A 15822-nucleotide genomic window follows, 5' to 3' on the forward strand; every position below is an offset into this window, starting at 1 on the left:
GGGCACTCGTAGGCAGCACTGATGGGTACTTATGGGTGGCACTGATGGGTACTTATGGGTGGCACTGATAGGTGACACGGATGGGCGGGCACTGATGGACACGGATGGGCACTGATAGGTGGCACTGATGGGTGGCACTGATGACACTGGTGGCACTGATGACACTGATGGGTGGCATTGCTGGGCATCACTGATGTTACATGTTATATAATGGTGCCAGTCAGTGCCCATTTATGGGCACTGATTGGCACAGATTGGGCATAATTTGCACATGTGGATGGCGATGGGGTACATACCTGGCCATCCACATGTTGCCCCCTTCCCTGGTGGTCCTGGCAGCTTCCCTGGTGGTCTAGTGTGGGCATCCGAGGGGGGCTGCGCTGATAAACAATCAGCACAGACCCCTCCTGTCGGGAGAGCCGCCGATCGTTGGAGGCTCTTTACCAAGATCGGTGTAGCGGTGTGTCAGACTGACACACTGCACCACCGCTCGCCGTGATGCGCGCCCCCACGGGCGCGCGCCGGCTGTTATCCTGAAGGACGTCATATGGTGCCCACTCAGGATAACTGAACTACTGCCCGCCCGTCCGTCATTTTGCTATAGGCCGGGTGGGAAGTGGTTAAATAGGCTCTAACCTCACCCAAGTTGGCTGCAGAGGTCACGAGGGTCACCCGAATCCAATCAGACAGTTGTTCCCCTGGTGACCGCAGGAAATTATAGAATAACCAAGTTCCTTGTGACTTCCTTCCGCTTTTGCATTGCTGCTTCAGTTGAGCGCCACCTACAGTGGTAAGTACAAAGGGTTCAGATGAACCATATTACACTGAAAGGGGTGCATACAATGATCAGCTTCTATTCATTTAGTTAAAATCTCTGTTCCAGAAAAAAAAAGGTTTCTGTAACTGTTTAAAAAGTGTTAGTTGGATTTATGTAGTTAATCCCTTATGTAAAGTCTATCTAAATAGTCTTGTTCTCCCCTGTAGATAGAGTGGAGGAGTGAGTGTAGCCATCCTAAGATAAGAATTGTGTTACTGGCAGGATCAACAGGTGACAATAAAAGAAAAAGTCTAAAAAAAAAGAACACTGATGCAGCCACCACATCTAAGGACTGGCAACCTGCAATATGTTACAATTTTGCCTGTGGGTAAAGCAAATACCACATACTGCCTGCTATAGCCCCTGTTAGCCATAAAAGCTCCTTTTTGCCTCCCTGATCTCATTTCAGGACTAAGCACAGCCAACTGTCATTTCACTGCTGTAGTGACGGCCCTCTTATCTAACTGAGAGCTATGGAAGTTAGAAGTGTTTGTCATGGAATAGTGGAAAGTCAGACCCCAGTACTAAAGTCAAAATAAATCAGAGCTGTGCACTAAGAAACATTCATGTTTAATAAAGGTAATATCAGGCATCCATTTCTACTTTGCTGCGTACAGTGGTGGAATTTTGGATCTCTGTCAGGATTTTCCTAGGAACATGTTCATAATGTTTTAATCTTGTCATTTGGCTGCATCATGTTCTTATTGAAGAATGTGTTTGAAGACACTACATATACAGTAAGGGCATTTAGTTGTCTGATATTTATTGATTATTGTTTTAGTGTACAATACTTCGTCTGTTTCTACAAATGGTGGCATGTGCCCAGCAGGAACGTTTTGCCCAGCAGGCTCATCCTTTCCCATTCCCTGCACTCCAGGTATGCCCTAGTGTTCATGGTTTCTCTTCTCACTCATGATGTCTCCATTAGAGATGTGCTTTGACAAAAAATGTGTTTGTTTTCGTTTTGTTTTTTTCGGAAATTCGAAAATCCGGAAATCCGAAAATTCAGATTTTCGAATTTCAAATTCCGGATTTCCAAATTTCTGAATTTTCGAATTCCGAATTTCTGAATTTTTGAATTCCGAATTTTCAAATTTCCGAATTTCGAATTTTTGAATGCTGAATTTCTGAATATTCGGAAGTTCAGAAATGTGAAAATTCGAAAATCTGAAAAAAAGAAAGTCAAAAAGAAATCAGTATAATTCTAAATAATAACTAACTATTAAATAATAGGTATTGGAATTTCCTTTCAAATTTAGCTGTTTGTGAATGTAACAAATACAAATTTATCTGAAGTTAAGAATTATCCGAAAAAAACGAATGCCGCATCTAAACAAATGGAATGGAACAAATTAATAATAATAATAAAAAGGTTTTATTATTGTTGTTATTTATTATTATTAGATAATTACGTTCTATTCGATTAGATGCGGCATTCGTTATTTCAGATAATTAGTTCAAATACATTCACTAACAGCCAAATTTGAAAGGAAATTTAAATACCTATAATTTAATATTTATTATTAGTTAGCTATTTCAGATTTTCGGGTTTTTGAATTTTCAGATTTTTGCGTTTTGGAATTTCCTAATTTAAAATTTTCAAATTTCCTAATTTCGAATTTCTGAAATTTAAAATTTCTGAAATTTTCCAATTTCCGAATTTTTGAATTTCCAATTTCCAAATTTTCAAATTTTCCAGTTTCTGAATTCCGAATTTTTGAATTTCCAAATTTCTGAATTTCCGAATTTCTGAATTTCGAATTTCTGAATTTCGAATTTCTGAATTTCGAATTTCTGAATTTCGAATTTCTGAATTTCGAATTTCTGAATTTCGAATTTCTGAATTTCGAATTTCCGAATTTTCTAAATTTTCCAGTTTCCGAATTCCGAATTTCTGAATTTCCAAATTTCGAATTTCTGAATTTCGAATTTCCAAATTTCGAATTGAAAAATTCGGAAATTTTTCTTGTTAAAAAAAGAGAAAAATTTGGAAATTAACGAATTTGTCAAAATTCGTTAAAAAACTAACTCGGAACTAAACAAATTGCACATGTCTAGTCTTCATCCCTTTCCTGTCCCCCAATAAGGTACTTATCTCCACCACTGCATCCTCCTGCACCACAGATATGACTATTCTCCTTTCTTGTACTTGAGATGTCCCTTATTTTGTATGTCTCGCTTCTGTTTGTGGCTTTTGTGATTTCACAGGAAAAAATGAAGAGTTTGTGAGATTCTTCTGTATATCTTTATCCATGTAACTAATTCTGCTTTTGTATATGTTTTCTTTCAGGGAAATACTGTGCATTCCCTGAGATGTCTGCTGAATCTGGTCTATGCGATGCTGGGTTTTTCTGTATAGGAGGTTCTTCTTTCCCTAACCCACAAAACGGGGAGATGGGAGGTTTGTGCCCTCCAGGTCACTTCTGTGGTGCTGGAACATCGTCTCCTTCTCCGTGTCCACCAGGTCAAGAATTTGTATGTCTCAGTAATGTAAAAAAATTAATTCTGTATATATTATAGACTAACACACAACCTCTCTGATGATTCCTATCTACAGGCACGTATCTGCCTTCACCGGGTGCCCAGTCCCCTCACGATTGTCTGCCATGTACAGCTGGATTCTACTGCTCACAATGGGGGAATAAACTCCCTGATGCTGAGTGCAGTAAGGGCTGGTACTGTCCTCTGGGAACTGTCTATCCACAGAGTCCAGGTAGCAATTTACCACTTTCCCCTTAAGTGTTATTTACAGCCCTCAGCTCATTAATATCAATGAGAAAGCAGAGTGACATCTGGTCCCTTATCTGAATCCAGCCATGCTAAGGGAAAAGTTGTTAGTGGTGATGCTGCCATATAGGTATATTGATAGAACCAACAGCAGAACCTTCTACATCATCTTTCTCAACACTGGCACTGTTAGACAAGGACTCATGTTTAAAAATGAACCAGCCGAGGGCTCTATATCAGAGGACAGCCCCCCCCCCCATTATTGTCATGTGTAATGCTTCAGGACTCAGGAACAAGGATCTGTAAGCTCATTTGCTTGACCACAAGGTTTTTATCAAATCCTTAAACCATCTACAGCAGGGGTGTCAAACTCAATTTCATTGAGCAGTATGGTTGCCCTCAAAGAGCCGGTTGTATTTGGGGTGCTCTACATACATAGTGGAGGGTTCAGGATTACGCTACCTACAGAGTGCAGAGTTTAGGAGTGTGCTACATACAGAGTGCAGGGTTCAGGATTGCGGTACATACAGAGTGCAGGGTTCATGAGTGCATTGCCTACAGAGTGCACTGTTCAGGAGTGTGCTAGGTACAAAGTGTAGTATCAGAGGTGCCCTATGGACAGAGTGCAGAGTTCAGGGGTGCGCTACGTGCAGGGTTTAGGGGTGCGCTACATACAGAGTGCAGAGTTCAGGGGTGTACTATGTACAGAGTGCAGGTTTCAGGGGTGTGCTTTGTACAGAGTGCAGGGTTTAGGGGTGCGCTATGCACAGTTTCCAACCCCCCCTCCTCTCCAAAGCTTCCTTGCATCTCTCTCTCCTACCTGGCCTGGCTTTAGTACCTCCCTGTGTAGGCGGCTTTGCCTCACCTTGCAGGGAGAGTGTTCTCTGCCTCAGATTCTTGAGCTCTGTCCCCGCTATGCAGAGATCTGTTAGTTTCAGGAGCCGTTGAGAGCAAAGCCATCCCTTGTAATCACAGAAGGCTTTTGTGGTTACAAGTGACAGTGGGGAGAGGGAGCAAAGGGTGAGAACCAGTGGTGGTGAAATGGAGTTGCGCCATGTTCTGGCTGCAAAACTGAATGCAAGGGACACATGACAAGGCCTTGTGGGCCGGATTAGGCCAGCAGGCCTTGTTCTTGACATATGTGATCTACAGTATGTGGCTGAACAGTCTGACATTGTACAACCTTTAAAAAAAATCCTGTTTGTCTTCTGTTCGTGTTACAGATTATCTTTGCCCCATTGGCCATTATTGTCCCCCTGGCAGCCCTGAACCCAAAATCTGCACCGCAGGGCATTACCAAGATAAGATGGGGCAGAGCCAGTGCCAAATATGTCCTCCAGGGAAGTAAGTAACCATAACAAGTACAAGTCAAAACTATACCTGTATTATTTGTGATATGTGCAGTGTTTTCTTTTCATGATACCAGTATGATACTGCTCAGATCTCCTTTATTAAAGTTCCTCCATCTACTCTGGCTTATATGATTATTACAAATGCCCATTGGTGGCTGGTTCTCTTTAAGCCAATGCAAGGGAAGGAGCTGGTGTGAATGGCTCCATGTACACTATATACTGTATAATATGACAAATATAAATGGTGTTGGCCTCTGCTTATTTCTAAAAAATATTTGTGCTCAATGTCACCCAGTGAGGTCAAGATGGTTATGTTAAAGTGAACCTGACTTGGCCTACATTGTGATGTCTCCAAGGATCTGTTTTACTCTTAAAATTATCCCTATGAAGCCCCTTGAATCCTAGGCTGTTCATAGGACTTCTGCATCAAGTTGCCACAAGCAGTGCTAAATCTGACCCCTGTATTTTACATTTCAAATTCCAGAGCCTCTACTGCTCTCTAAAGTTCTGGCATTTGACAGTTGAGTGACAGAGTGGGATTTGTTGCTGGGAAGGAACAGGGCTCAATCTTGAGCAAATGTCAAGATCCCGTGTACAGTAGGGGGCTAGGATCCAGGGGGCTCCATACGTATCAGTCTGAACAAGTTACATGCAAGTACCAAAAGGCGTTAGGACTATTTTTTACTCTGAGACATTTTTGGCCATATCGGGTTCACTTTAGCATAATATGATGGTTATTACTGAGTCATTTACTCCTTCACATTATTTTGCCGCAATTGAAAATGTTTTGTAAATTTTGACAAGCTGAACCTAATTGATAAATATGTGGTTTATTTCACAGATTTTGTGGCTTGGTCTTGCTGGCAAGAGAAACTCTTGATAACGTTTCAGCAAATGCCCACATGCCCAGGGAATGTCCACTTGGGTATTACTGTGTAGAAGGAACAATGTATGGGCATCAAAATCCTTGCCCAACTGGCACATTCAGTAACAAAACTGGACTAATAAGCATTGAAGGATGTTCACCATGCCCTGGAGGCTGGTTCTGTTCCCAGCCAGGTACAGTTACCATGTAATCTGTTTGTTTTACAGCAATAGTCTGATTTTCTACAGCCATCTCTTAAATAGGGCCTGATGGGGAGACCTGAGCTGTTTCAACAGCTTTCATTGATGAAAAGTATTATGGATCATGTAACAGTTTGTACTGATGGTTACATCATAGTTAAAGTGGTGTTCCGGCCGAAATTATACTTTTTAAATAAAAATACCCCTACAATACACAAGCCTAATGTATTCTAGTAAAGTTAGTCTGTAAACTAAGGTCTGTTTTGTTAGTTTATAGCAGTAGTTTGTTATTTTATAAACTTACAGCAGGCCGTGGCCATCTTAAGTGTGGGCATCTGAAGCCAGGCTGCATTTCTTCCTGGATCTCATCCTTGCAGATCTCGCACATGCTCAGTGCAGCACAAGCAGTGTAATAGGTTTCAGGTCAGGTTTCCATAGCAACGGCAGTGTCAGAGGAAGTTGCCGCCCCTTCCCAGAAGGCATTGCAAACAGGAAGTGATGCGATGGGCCATGGCCAGGGTGGAGGAAGTGAAAAATGAATACAGCAGATATACAGTAGGTGCTGAGAAAAAAAAATATATATATCCAATTCGATTACAGTGCACAGTTTAGTGAGGGATGCTGAAGAGTTGTAAAAGTGGGTGGAACTCCACTTTAAAGAGACTCCGTTGCTTTGAAAAAAGAACCCAACCAGTTGTCCCCTGAAATAGAAGCTGAATACTGATCACTCTGGTTCAATTATGTCTTTATTCAGATTTTCAGTTTTACAATTGTGTCGATCAATATATTGAGGAGTATTAAACAGTAAAAGGTATAGGATGATGGGGAGGAGGAAGAGTGAGGGGAAAACTAGGGAAAGAAGGAGGGGAAGGAACAAAGGAGGTAAAGGGAAGGGAAGAAGGGTGGTGGAAAGGGAGGGAAAAGAAATCACAGTGACATTCATTTCTTCTTGGATTATTATTCAAATTATAAAAAGACATTGGAAATATAAGAAAATGTAAACACGAGTGGGCGTAAACCCATATCAACCAATGGGAGGAATACAGAGTCTTTCAGATACCATTAGCGGGATGAAATGACATGCAGAGATTGTAGTTCAATTTATTCAGAGGGGGGTAATTGTCTTAAAGTGGTTGTAAAGCTTTGTTTTTTTATTATTTATTATAATAATAAACAGGTTTATACTTACCTTATACTTACCTGCTTGGTGCAATCGTATTGCACGGAGCGGCCTTGAACCTCCTCATTAAGGGTTCCCCGCCAGCGATCTCCGCTTTCTTCTGTGTCTTCCCCCAAAGAGAGTCCAAGAGCAATATTCCCCACGCACACATTCATGAAAATGGCTGTAGTAATGTTAGGTGCTGTAATGAGACAATTGGGGTGAAGAAATGTCATCAGCACACCAAGGTTTCCTCAAAGGGTCTGTGTGACCATGTGACAAGACCCTTTGAGGAATCCTTGATGTGCTGATGACATTTCTCCACTCTGATTGCCCCCCCAAAGCAAGCCATAGGGGACAGACATGCAGACTCTTCCTGACCTGGGCTATGTGTGTCCATAGACACACACAGAGCATCTTAGTCCCACCCCCCGCTCACAGGGTTTGATTGCCAGAAGCCAATGGCTCTGCCAGGCCTGTGAGACCAGGAAGAGGGAGGAGAAGATCTGCAGCTGGGCACAGTGCTAGATCGATTAAGGTTTCATTTAAGTAGGGGGGGGGGTGTAACAGACAGTGCAAGGTCTTTTATTAAAAAAAACCTTTAATGTTTACAACTACTTTAATATAGAGCACAAAAATGATTGGAGTCCCTGTGAGCCTGCCATGTCCCTTGGAAACGGGTCTTTTCTGGATCATTACTGTCGGCAGCCACCAGAGTCTCCATAGTCATGATTTCATACGTACCTGGGCCCATTCCAAAATATGTGACAGAGATGTTGACTTACAATGACAGAAAATGTCTACAGTTCCTGTGCAGCTAATAGACAGTGTCTCAAGATGGCTTTCTTCATTTTGGAAATGGACCCAGGAATCATTGACAATAGAGCTACTTTGTGGAAACCCAAAGCGAGTGATATACAAATGATATTGTATGTGGTAAAGGCGACCTTCCAAAAGGGGGTGATTGGCAGTCCCACCAAATGTGTTAGTAGGTATCGCATTCCTCTGTGCACCTCCAACATGAGCTTAGTATTGAATAGATGTGGTTCAGCTCAAGGGAGTCTGGTACCACAAGGAGATTAACTTGTAGTTCTTTTTCTGAAAAGTCCTAGGTATTTGGGTGAAACATTTTCTCCAGTCTCCTTCAAAAAATGTCTTATTGGCTGAATACTTATCTCTCTAGAGTTCATAGTATCATAGTAGGTAAGGTCGAATAAAGACAATAGTCCATCCAGTTCAACCTGTGTAGGTGTACTTGTGTCAGTGTCTGTAATTATTTCCCATATCCCTGTATGTCTTGCTCCTTAAGATACACATCTAAGAGTCTATTAAAACTATCAATACTTTCCGCAGCCACCACCAATTGTGGAAGAGAGTCCCACATCCCTATTGTCCTGACAGTGAAAAACCCCCTTCGTAGTTTAAGATTAAACCGCTTCTCCTCCATTCTCATTGTGTGGCCCCGTGTCCTCTTACACTCCTTATGACTGAATAGTTTTTTCCTATGCTGGGATCACCATTGAGGTATTTGTAAATCGCTTTCATGTCCCCTCTCAAGCGTCTTTTCTCCAGCGAGAATACACTTGGGCCCCTTTCACACAAGACTTTCCGTTTTGACGGACTCCCCTTGCTCAGCAGAGATCGCTCCGTTGATCCCAGCTGAGCCAGCAGATGACAGGTCTGTCTCCATTCCCTGTGCAGAGAAGGACCTGTCAGCACCCCTCTCTCCTCTAAGGGGGATCGGATGAAAACTGACCGCCTGTCCATTTTCATCTGATTTGCCAGACGGATGGAAAATAGGGTCACCATTCGTCTGCATTTAGCGGATCGGATGTCAGCGGACGTGTCACTCCTGACATCGGTCGCTCCATAGAGGTACATGAAGCGTCCGTTCAGGTCTGACCTGAACTGACCGCATGTGTGAAAGAGCCCTTAGCAGTGGCGGTGCGTCCTATCAGGTGTCCAATCATAGCAGAGGGCGGGAAGAGAGGACGGGAGAAGACATTGAGGAGCTGTCCCACGAGACAGGGTAAGAGCAGACGGCGGGCGGGAGCACACTGGCAGCATTTGATGGGGCACAGTGCAAGCATTTGATGGGGCACAGTGCAAGCATTTGATGGGGCACAGTGCAAGCATTTGATGGGGCACAGTGTGAGCATTTGATATGGCACAGTGGCTGTGTTTGATGGGCACAGTGGTGGCGTTTGATGGCACAGTGGCGGCAATTGATGGGCACAGTGGCTGCGTTTGGCACAGTGGTGGCAATTGATGGACACAGTGGCTGCATTTGATGGCACAGTGGTGACAATTGATGGGCACAGTGGTTGCATTTGATGGCACAGTGGTGGCAATAGATGGGCACAGTGGCTGCGTTTAGCACAGTGACTGCGTTTGATGGCACAGTAGCTGCGTTTGATGGCACAGTGGCGGCAATTGATGGTCACAGTGGCTGCATTTTATGGCACAGTGGCTGCGTTTGATGGTACAGTGGCGGCAATTGATTTACACAGTGGCTGTGATTGATGGCACAGTGAGGCTGCAACTGATGGGGCTTTTTTTCAGAATCTTTCAGTTTGTTTGCGCCCCCCCCCCCCCCCCCCAAAAAAAAATTTGAGCATCAGCCGCCACTGGCCCTTAGTGTTTGCAGCCTTTCCTCGTAATTGATGTCCTCCATTCCTCTTGTTAGTTTTGTTGCCCTTCTTTGGACTCTCCAGCTCCAGCATTTTCCTTCTGAGGACTGGTGACCAGAACTGGACAGAGTACTCCAGACGTGGTCTAACCAATGTTTTATAAAGTGGTAGGATTATTGTTCTATCTCTGGAGTTTATCCCTTTTTTTATGCATGATAATATCCTGCCAGCTTTGGAAGCTGCAGCTTGACATTGCATGCTATTGCTCAATCTGCCATCTACTAGGACCCCCAGATCTTTCTCCATCCTTGATTCCCCCAGAGGTTCTCCTCCTAATGAGTAGTTTGCATTTATGTTTTTTGCCCCCAAGTGCATTACTTTACATTTCTCCACATTAAACCTCATTTGCCATGTAGTTGCCCACTCCATTATTTTGTTCAGGTCTTTCTGTAAGATTTCTATATCCTGATGTGAAGTTATTGCCCTGCTTAATTTTGTGTTGTCCGCAAAAACTGAGATTGAGCTATCTATCCCGTTCCCAATATTATTTATGAATAAATTAAATAGAATTGGTCCCAAGACCCCACTTACCACTCCAGACAGTTGGGTGATGAGTGAAACCTTCAATCTTTTTCAGAGGTTGTAGCACGCTGCCATCTGACAATTTCGGGTGTGTAAGGCAGTGAGTCTCCCCCCGCTGGGCACTGTGGTTCCTCCTGCTGGTTGCTGCATTCTGTAGTGATGTAGCAGCGGGAAGGAAGGAGCACAGCACCAACTGGGGGGCATGCTATCATTCAAATACTGTATGGCAGCTGTGCTCCTATCTACTAAAGAGAGCAAAGATTTTACTCACTGCCCACCAAGTATTTTGCTTCCATTACAGGGAGCAGCTGGCTGGATTTTTTTTATTAGGTGTCAGGGTAGCTTTCAGGATGATTGTTTTAAAAATGACCATTGACTTCAAATAAACCGCACACTTTATATATAGAATGACGCACCAAACAAGGTCCATTAGTGTGCAGGTCAGTAGTTCACACTGCAAGGGGAACTTTTATGAGCCTATAAAAGAAACAAGTATATCAAAAGAGGAAGTTTGTGGCATCCATGCTTACATTTGTGAACAATCGATCAGCACACAATGTAGCAGAATGACAGCCAAGTATTTTGGATATACATTTCACTTACTGTATATAGCACAAATCACAGCAGAGGTGCCACATATTCTAGATCAGTCAAATTCCACCTGTAATGTTTATTTGATGTCAGATAAATGTAGAAAAGGATTATATATTGTCGAGTAAACCCCAGGGTTTAATAGAAAATATATATCATTTTCATAAAGCTTAACCACTTGCTCACTGGGCACTTAAACCCCCCTTCTGCCTAGAACAATTTTCAGCTTTTAGCGCTGTCACTCTTTGAACGACAATTGCGCGGTCGTACAACACTGAACCCAAATTACATTTTTATCATTTTTTTCCCACATATAGAGCTTTCTTTTGGTGGGATTTGATCCCCTCTGGGTTTTTTATTTTTTTGTTAAAAAATTAAAAAAGACCTAAATTGTTTAAAATAAAATACAAAACCGTTTTATATTTTGTTATTACATTTTGCAAACTGGTAATTTTTCTCCTTTATTGATGTACACTAATGAGGCAGCACAGATGGACACTGATAGGCTGCACTGGTGAGCACCGTTAGGCGGCACTGGTGGGCACTGATGAGGTGGCACTGGTGGGCACTGATAGGTGGCATTGGTGAGCACTGGGAGGTGGCACTGATGGGCGGTACTGATGGGCACTAATAGGTGGCACTGATAGGTGGCAGTGATGGGCACTGATGGGTGGCAGTGATGGGCACTGATCAGCACTGGTAGGTGACACTGATAGGCAGCACTGCTAGGTGGCACTGATTTGCACCACTGGTGGGCACTGATAGGTGGCACTCATGGGCATTATTAATATAAACCGTGAAAAAAGCAATCAGCGCCAAATACTAGCATAAGTCAAAATATAAATGTGAATAGTATTAATAAATTACAATATTTCCACAGCTGCTGTGACACTCTCAGTGAATCACCACACCTAATATAAACTATAATAACTGTTAAATAGTGCAGCGCTATGAAATAAACTCTAAAATATACATACAAATATAAAGTGTACAATGCTTATTAATAGTGATTGTCTCATACTCTAGTCAGTCCTTGTGTGACCACTCAAAAAATATTAATGAAAAAAAATATATATTAAAAATAATAGTGAAAAAACAACTCCTGTATTTTCTGAAAAAATGTTCTCATAAAATGTGTTGTAAACAAAAACACTGCTGTGCGGATCCTCTCTCTCTTGAGTATAATGCTATGTGCACACCATCACCAGCCAAAATGTTCGCACACCTCAAGGATGAGTTAAAAACTCATAGAAAAGATCTTGCATTCCACTGATTAAAGTGGAGCTGAACCTGAATGAGCGAGTGAAGGAGGGCGTTCCCTGGAATCAGCTGTAGTGAAGCCACCAGCGTGAACGGGCAGTCTAAGGAGCATAAGATTCTTACCACCAATAAGCCGAGAAGTAGAAAGGAAAGAGGAGGATTTGAATGCAAGATCTTTTCTATGAGTTGTTTTTTCACTATTATTTTTATTATTTTTTCTTTTTTCATTATTATTTTTTGAGTGGTCACACAAGGACTAGAGTGTGAGACAATCACTATTAATAAGCATTGTACACTTTATATTTGTATGTATATTTTAGAGTTTATTTCATAGTGCTGCACTATTTAACAATTATTATAACTCATGGGCATTGATAGGTGGCACTGATTGCTGGCACTGTTATGCACTGGTGGGCACTGATGCCTGGCACTGTGGGCACTGGTAGTGGGCACAGATGAGATGGCTGTGCATCTTCCACTTCGGGACCGATGTCCCTTGCACAGAAGCCGGTGATCGGCTTTTTTATCTCCTCATGATGTCAGCGTGAGGAGAAAAAAAACCCCATTACCGATCTCCTGTTTACATCACGTGATCAGCTTTCATTGGCTGACAGCTGATCACGTGGTAAGGGGCCGGGATCTCTGTGATCACCCGAGACTCATTGACTCGGTGATCACAGCGCGTGCGCAAAGTGGAGGACGTCTATTGACGGCCTCCCGGCAGAGTAGGTCCGCGCTGTAGCTGTCATTTGGCTATAGCGCAGATCTGAAGGGGTTAAAGAGGAACTGTAGTTTGCTCACATAATTTGTAATTAAAACATCTTTGCCGTTCTGAAGCTTCCCTCCAACCACTTTGCATATTATTTTATATATACTGTGATTCTGTACTTGCCAAATATGCTGCAGAAATCTCCCTCCACTGAGTCTGGCTGCAGCCATTTTAACTGTGGGCAGCTGAAGCTGCTGCCTGTTCAATTCCTGGATTTACACAGACACACACAGAGGCACACCTCCAGCTCTGTAGCTTTCATTGGCCCTCTTATGACTCATCCCCCCTCCCTTCCTGACAAACTCTCATGAGAGAGAGAGGGAGCTGTGCATGATGTCATAAGCCTAGGCTTTTTACCAGACTAGAAACAGGAAGTGGGCTGTATAAGGTATTTACTGGCAGAAAAAAAATGTTTTACTATTCAAAGTTAAAACAACAACAAGGGCAGAAGATTTAATAGATGGAAAGATGAAAAAATGATTGAAGATCCGCTTTAAGTTACCAAGGACCCTGATTGCACCTATAAAATATAAAATATCTATTGAATTTAGAGATTTCCAAGCCTTTCACAGCAATCATTAGTGTAATCTACAGCCCTCCAGATGAACTACATGTCTCAGTATGTCTTTATCCAACCCTGTACTTCATATTTGTTTCAAACCCATAACATGGGCTTTTGTAGCTGAAACATCCTAAACCCACAGCACTGCTCTAGACGTACTCCTTTGTCTTATCTATGGACTGACAGGGTGCCGGTGTTCTATCGAGATGTGCCTCCTGTCGAAAAATGCCCCAGATGGGTCTGCACATGCGCAGTACCAAACGTCACTCCAGCTGATATGTTGATCAGCCGGCGTGACGTCAACACATCGCATGCGCAGATTACTTTTTCACATAAAGCCAGTCAGGTTTGGACAGCTTTTGTGCCTTAATAAATGAAACCATCATTTAAAAACTGCATTTTGTATTTACTCGGATTATCTTTGTGTAATGATAAAATTTGTTTGAGTCATTTAAGGGTGACAGATATGCAAAAAAAATCAGAAAGGGGACTAATACTTTTTCACAGCACTGTATATATCAAATACACCGCCACTAACTGAAAAACCTGCCTGCATAATCTAACTCAAACTATCTCTCTGTCCACACCAACAACACTACACACGGCCGCCGTGTAAGCAGCCTTATATAGTGTGAGGCGTGGACTTAGTCCCCCTGAGCCATGATTGGCCAAAGGCACCCTGGCTTTGGCTAATTATGGCTCTCTCAGCAGAGTGCGCTGTGATTGGCCAAAGCATGCAGGTCCGGTGCATGCTTTGGCCAATCATTATACAACAATGCACTGCAATCTCGCAGTGCATCATGGGGCATTCTGTGGCGCTCTAATTTTTCGCAAACGCCCCATATGTTCGGTTTGTTTTAGAATAAAATAACACCCGTTGTTTGAGTCGAACTTACGTTCGACTTGAACCACGGGCTCATCCCTACCCTCAAGTATGCTTTCGTTTGTTGTACTGCTGGCTGTATAAAATTGTCGATGTACTGACACATTCTCACTGTTATGGAGTCAATTCCATTGACAATGGGTCTTCCCAGGAGGGTTTACTTTATCCTTGTGGATTTTAGGAATAGTGTAGATTACTGGTATTCAGTAACAAGGTACTTGGCTTCCTTGTTATTCAGTATATTTTTCTTAATTCCCAGATGGATCACTTTTTCTAGCACTTTTTTGTATTGTTGGGTTGTCTAATACTTTAACATATGTCGTATTGTCCTGCTGTTGTCGATTGATCTCCTCTTGGTATTTCTCCTTAGATTGAATTACCCCTCCTTTATCAGCTGGGCGTATAACTATGTCTCTTCTTGTAGATAATGTACGTACATGGGCCTCCGCAGGCAGGGGCAAGGGGGGTCACGTGCCCGCCCTGGAATCAGGGATCGGATCTTAAATTCAGCACAGTTGCGTTGCTATTTGGGTGCAGGCAGCCCGTACCCGGGTGCCACCCGCCAATGGAGTGACACCATCAAGGTGCCGTCAAGCCCCCCCATCAGTGTAGTGTGACTTCAGCTCTTTTCCCTGCTCAGTCCAGCAGAGAACTCGGCGGCGCTGTGTCAGGAGAAAGGCGAGCTGCGGGCTGTCAGAGGTTTCCCCCACTCGCCCCCCATTTCTCCTCTCAGGGAGAAGAGACGGCGGCTCTCACCAGGTTCCCCGCCCAGCTTCCTGCTTGCTCCATTCCTTCCCTATTGGCCATAACTGAGGGCCAATCAAAGCAGACTAGGAGAAGAGAGCATCATGGGACATGTAGTCCCAAAGATTGGCAGCCCCATTTTCCACAGGGAGGAGGCTACAGCTCGATCAAGAGAGAGACTGAAAGACTGCAGCCTGGAAAAAAGCTGAGGGAGAGAGTGCTACAGAGCAAAGAACGAGGAGCGTGCTGGGCGGAAGCCAGAGAGAGAGCCACGCTGCCCAGCACCACCAGAGGGAGAAACACTGAGCCACTACCAGGGTACAGACATGCTACACTACTGACCAGAGTCGCCCCCGGGGAACCCAGAGTGAGCGATTGTCCAGCCGGAGGGATCACTGCTGTAGTTTTGCTGGGTCTGGTAAGAGGGCCTGTTGGCCATTATCCATTACTTATCCTAGGGACTGTACTAGGTCTGCAGTCTCTGACCATGATAATGTGATAATGACATTGTCGAAAAGGGGCGGTGCATGGGTGACCCTAAAATGATGCCCCCCCCCCCTCCTGAAAAAAGTTCTGCGGAGGCCCATGTGTACGTATTCCCTTTCTAATATGTATTGGATCAGTTCCACCTATCAGTGCCCATCAGTGGCGCCTATCAGTACCCTTCAGTGCCACCTATCA

The 15822-nt window shown here is 43.4% G+C and overlaps 1 protein-coding gene across 1 annotated transcript in view; it reads left to right on the forward strand.

Moving 5' to 3' along the window:
- The window catches only part of LOC141109904 (uncharacterized), a 152217-nt gene that overhangs the window by 24603 nt on the left and 111792 nt on the right, over window positions 1–15822 (forward strand). Inside the window, exons 16-20 of the mRNA XM_073601156.1 lie at window positions 1599–1694; window positions 3108–3281; window positions 3375–3530; window positions 4768–4888; window positions 5738–5955. Coding sequence (XP_073457257.1) covers window positions 1599–1694; window positions 3108–3281; window positions 3375–3530; window positions 4768–4888; window positions 5738–5955 — 765 coding nt within the window. The remainder of the gene's footprint in view (window positions 1–1598; window positions 1695–3107; window positions 3282–3374; window positions 3531–4767; window positions 4889–5737; window positions 5956–15822) is intronic.

This window comes from Aquarana catesbeiana, linkage group LG10, assembly GCF_042186555.1.
Source record: "Aquarana catesbeiana isolate 2022-GZ linkage group LG10, ASM4218655v1, whole genome shotgun sequence".
Classification (NCBI taxonomy): domain Eukaryota; kingdom Metazoa; phylum Chordata; class Amphibia; order Anura; family Ranidae; genus Aquarana; species Aquarana catesbeiana.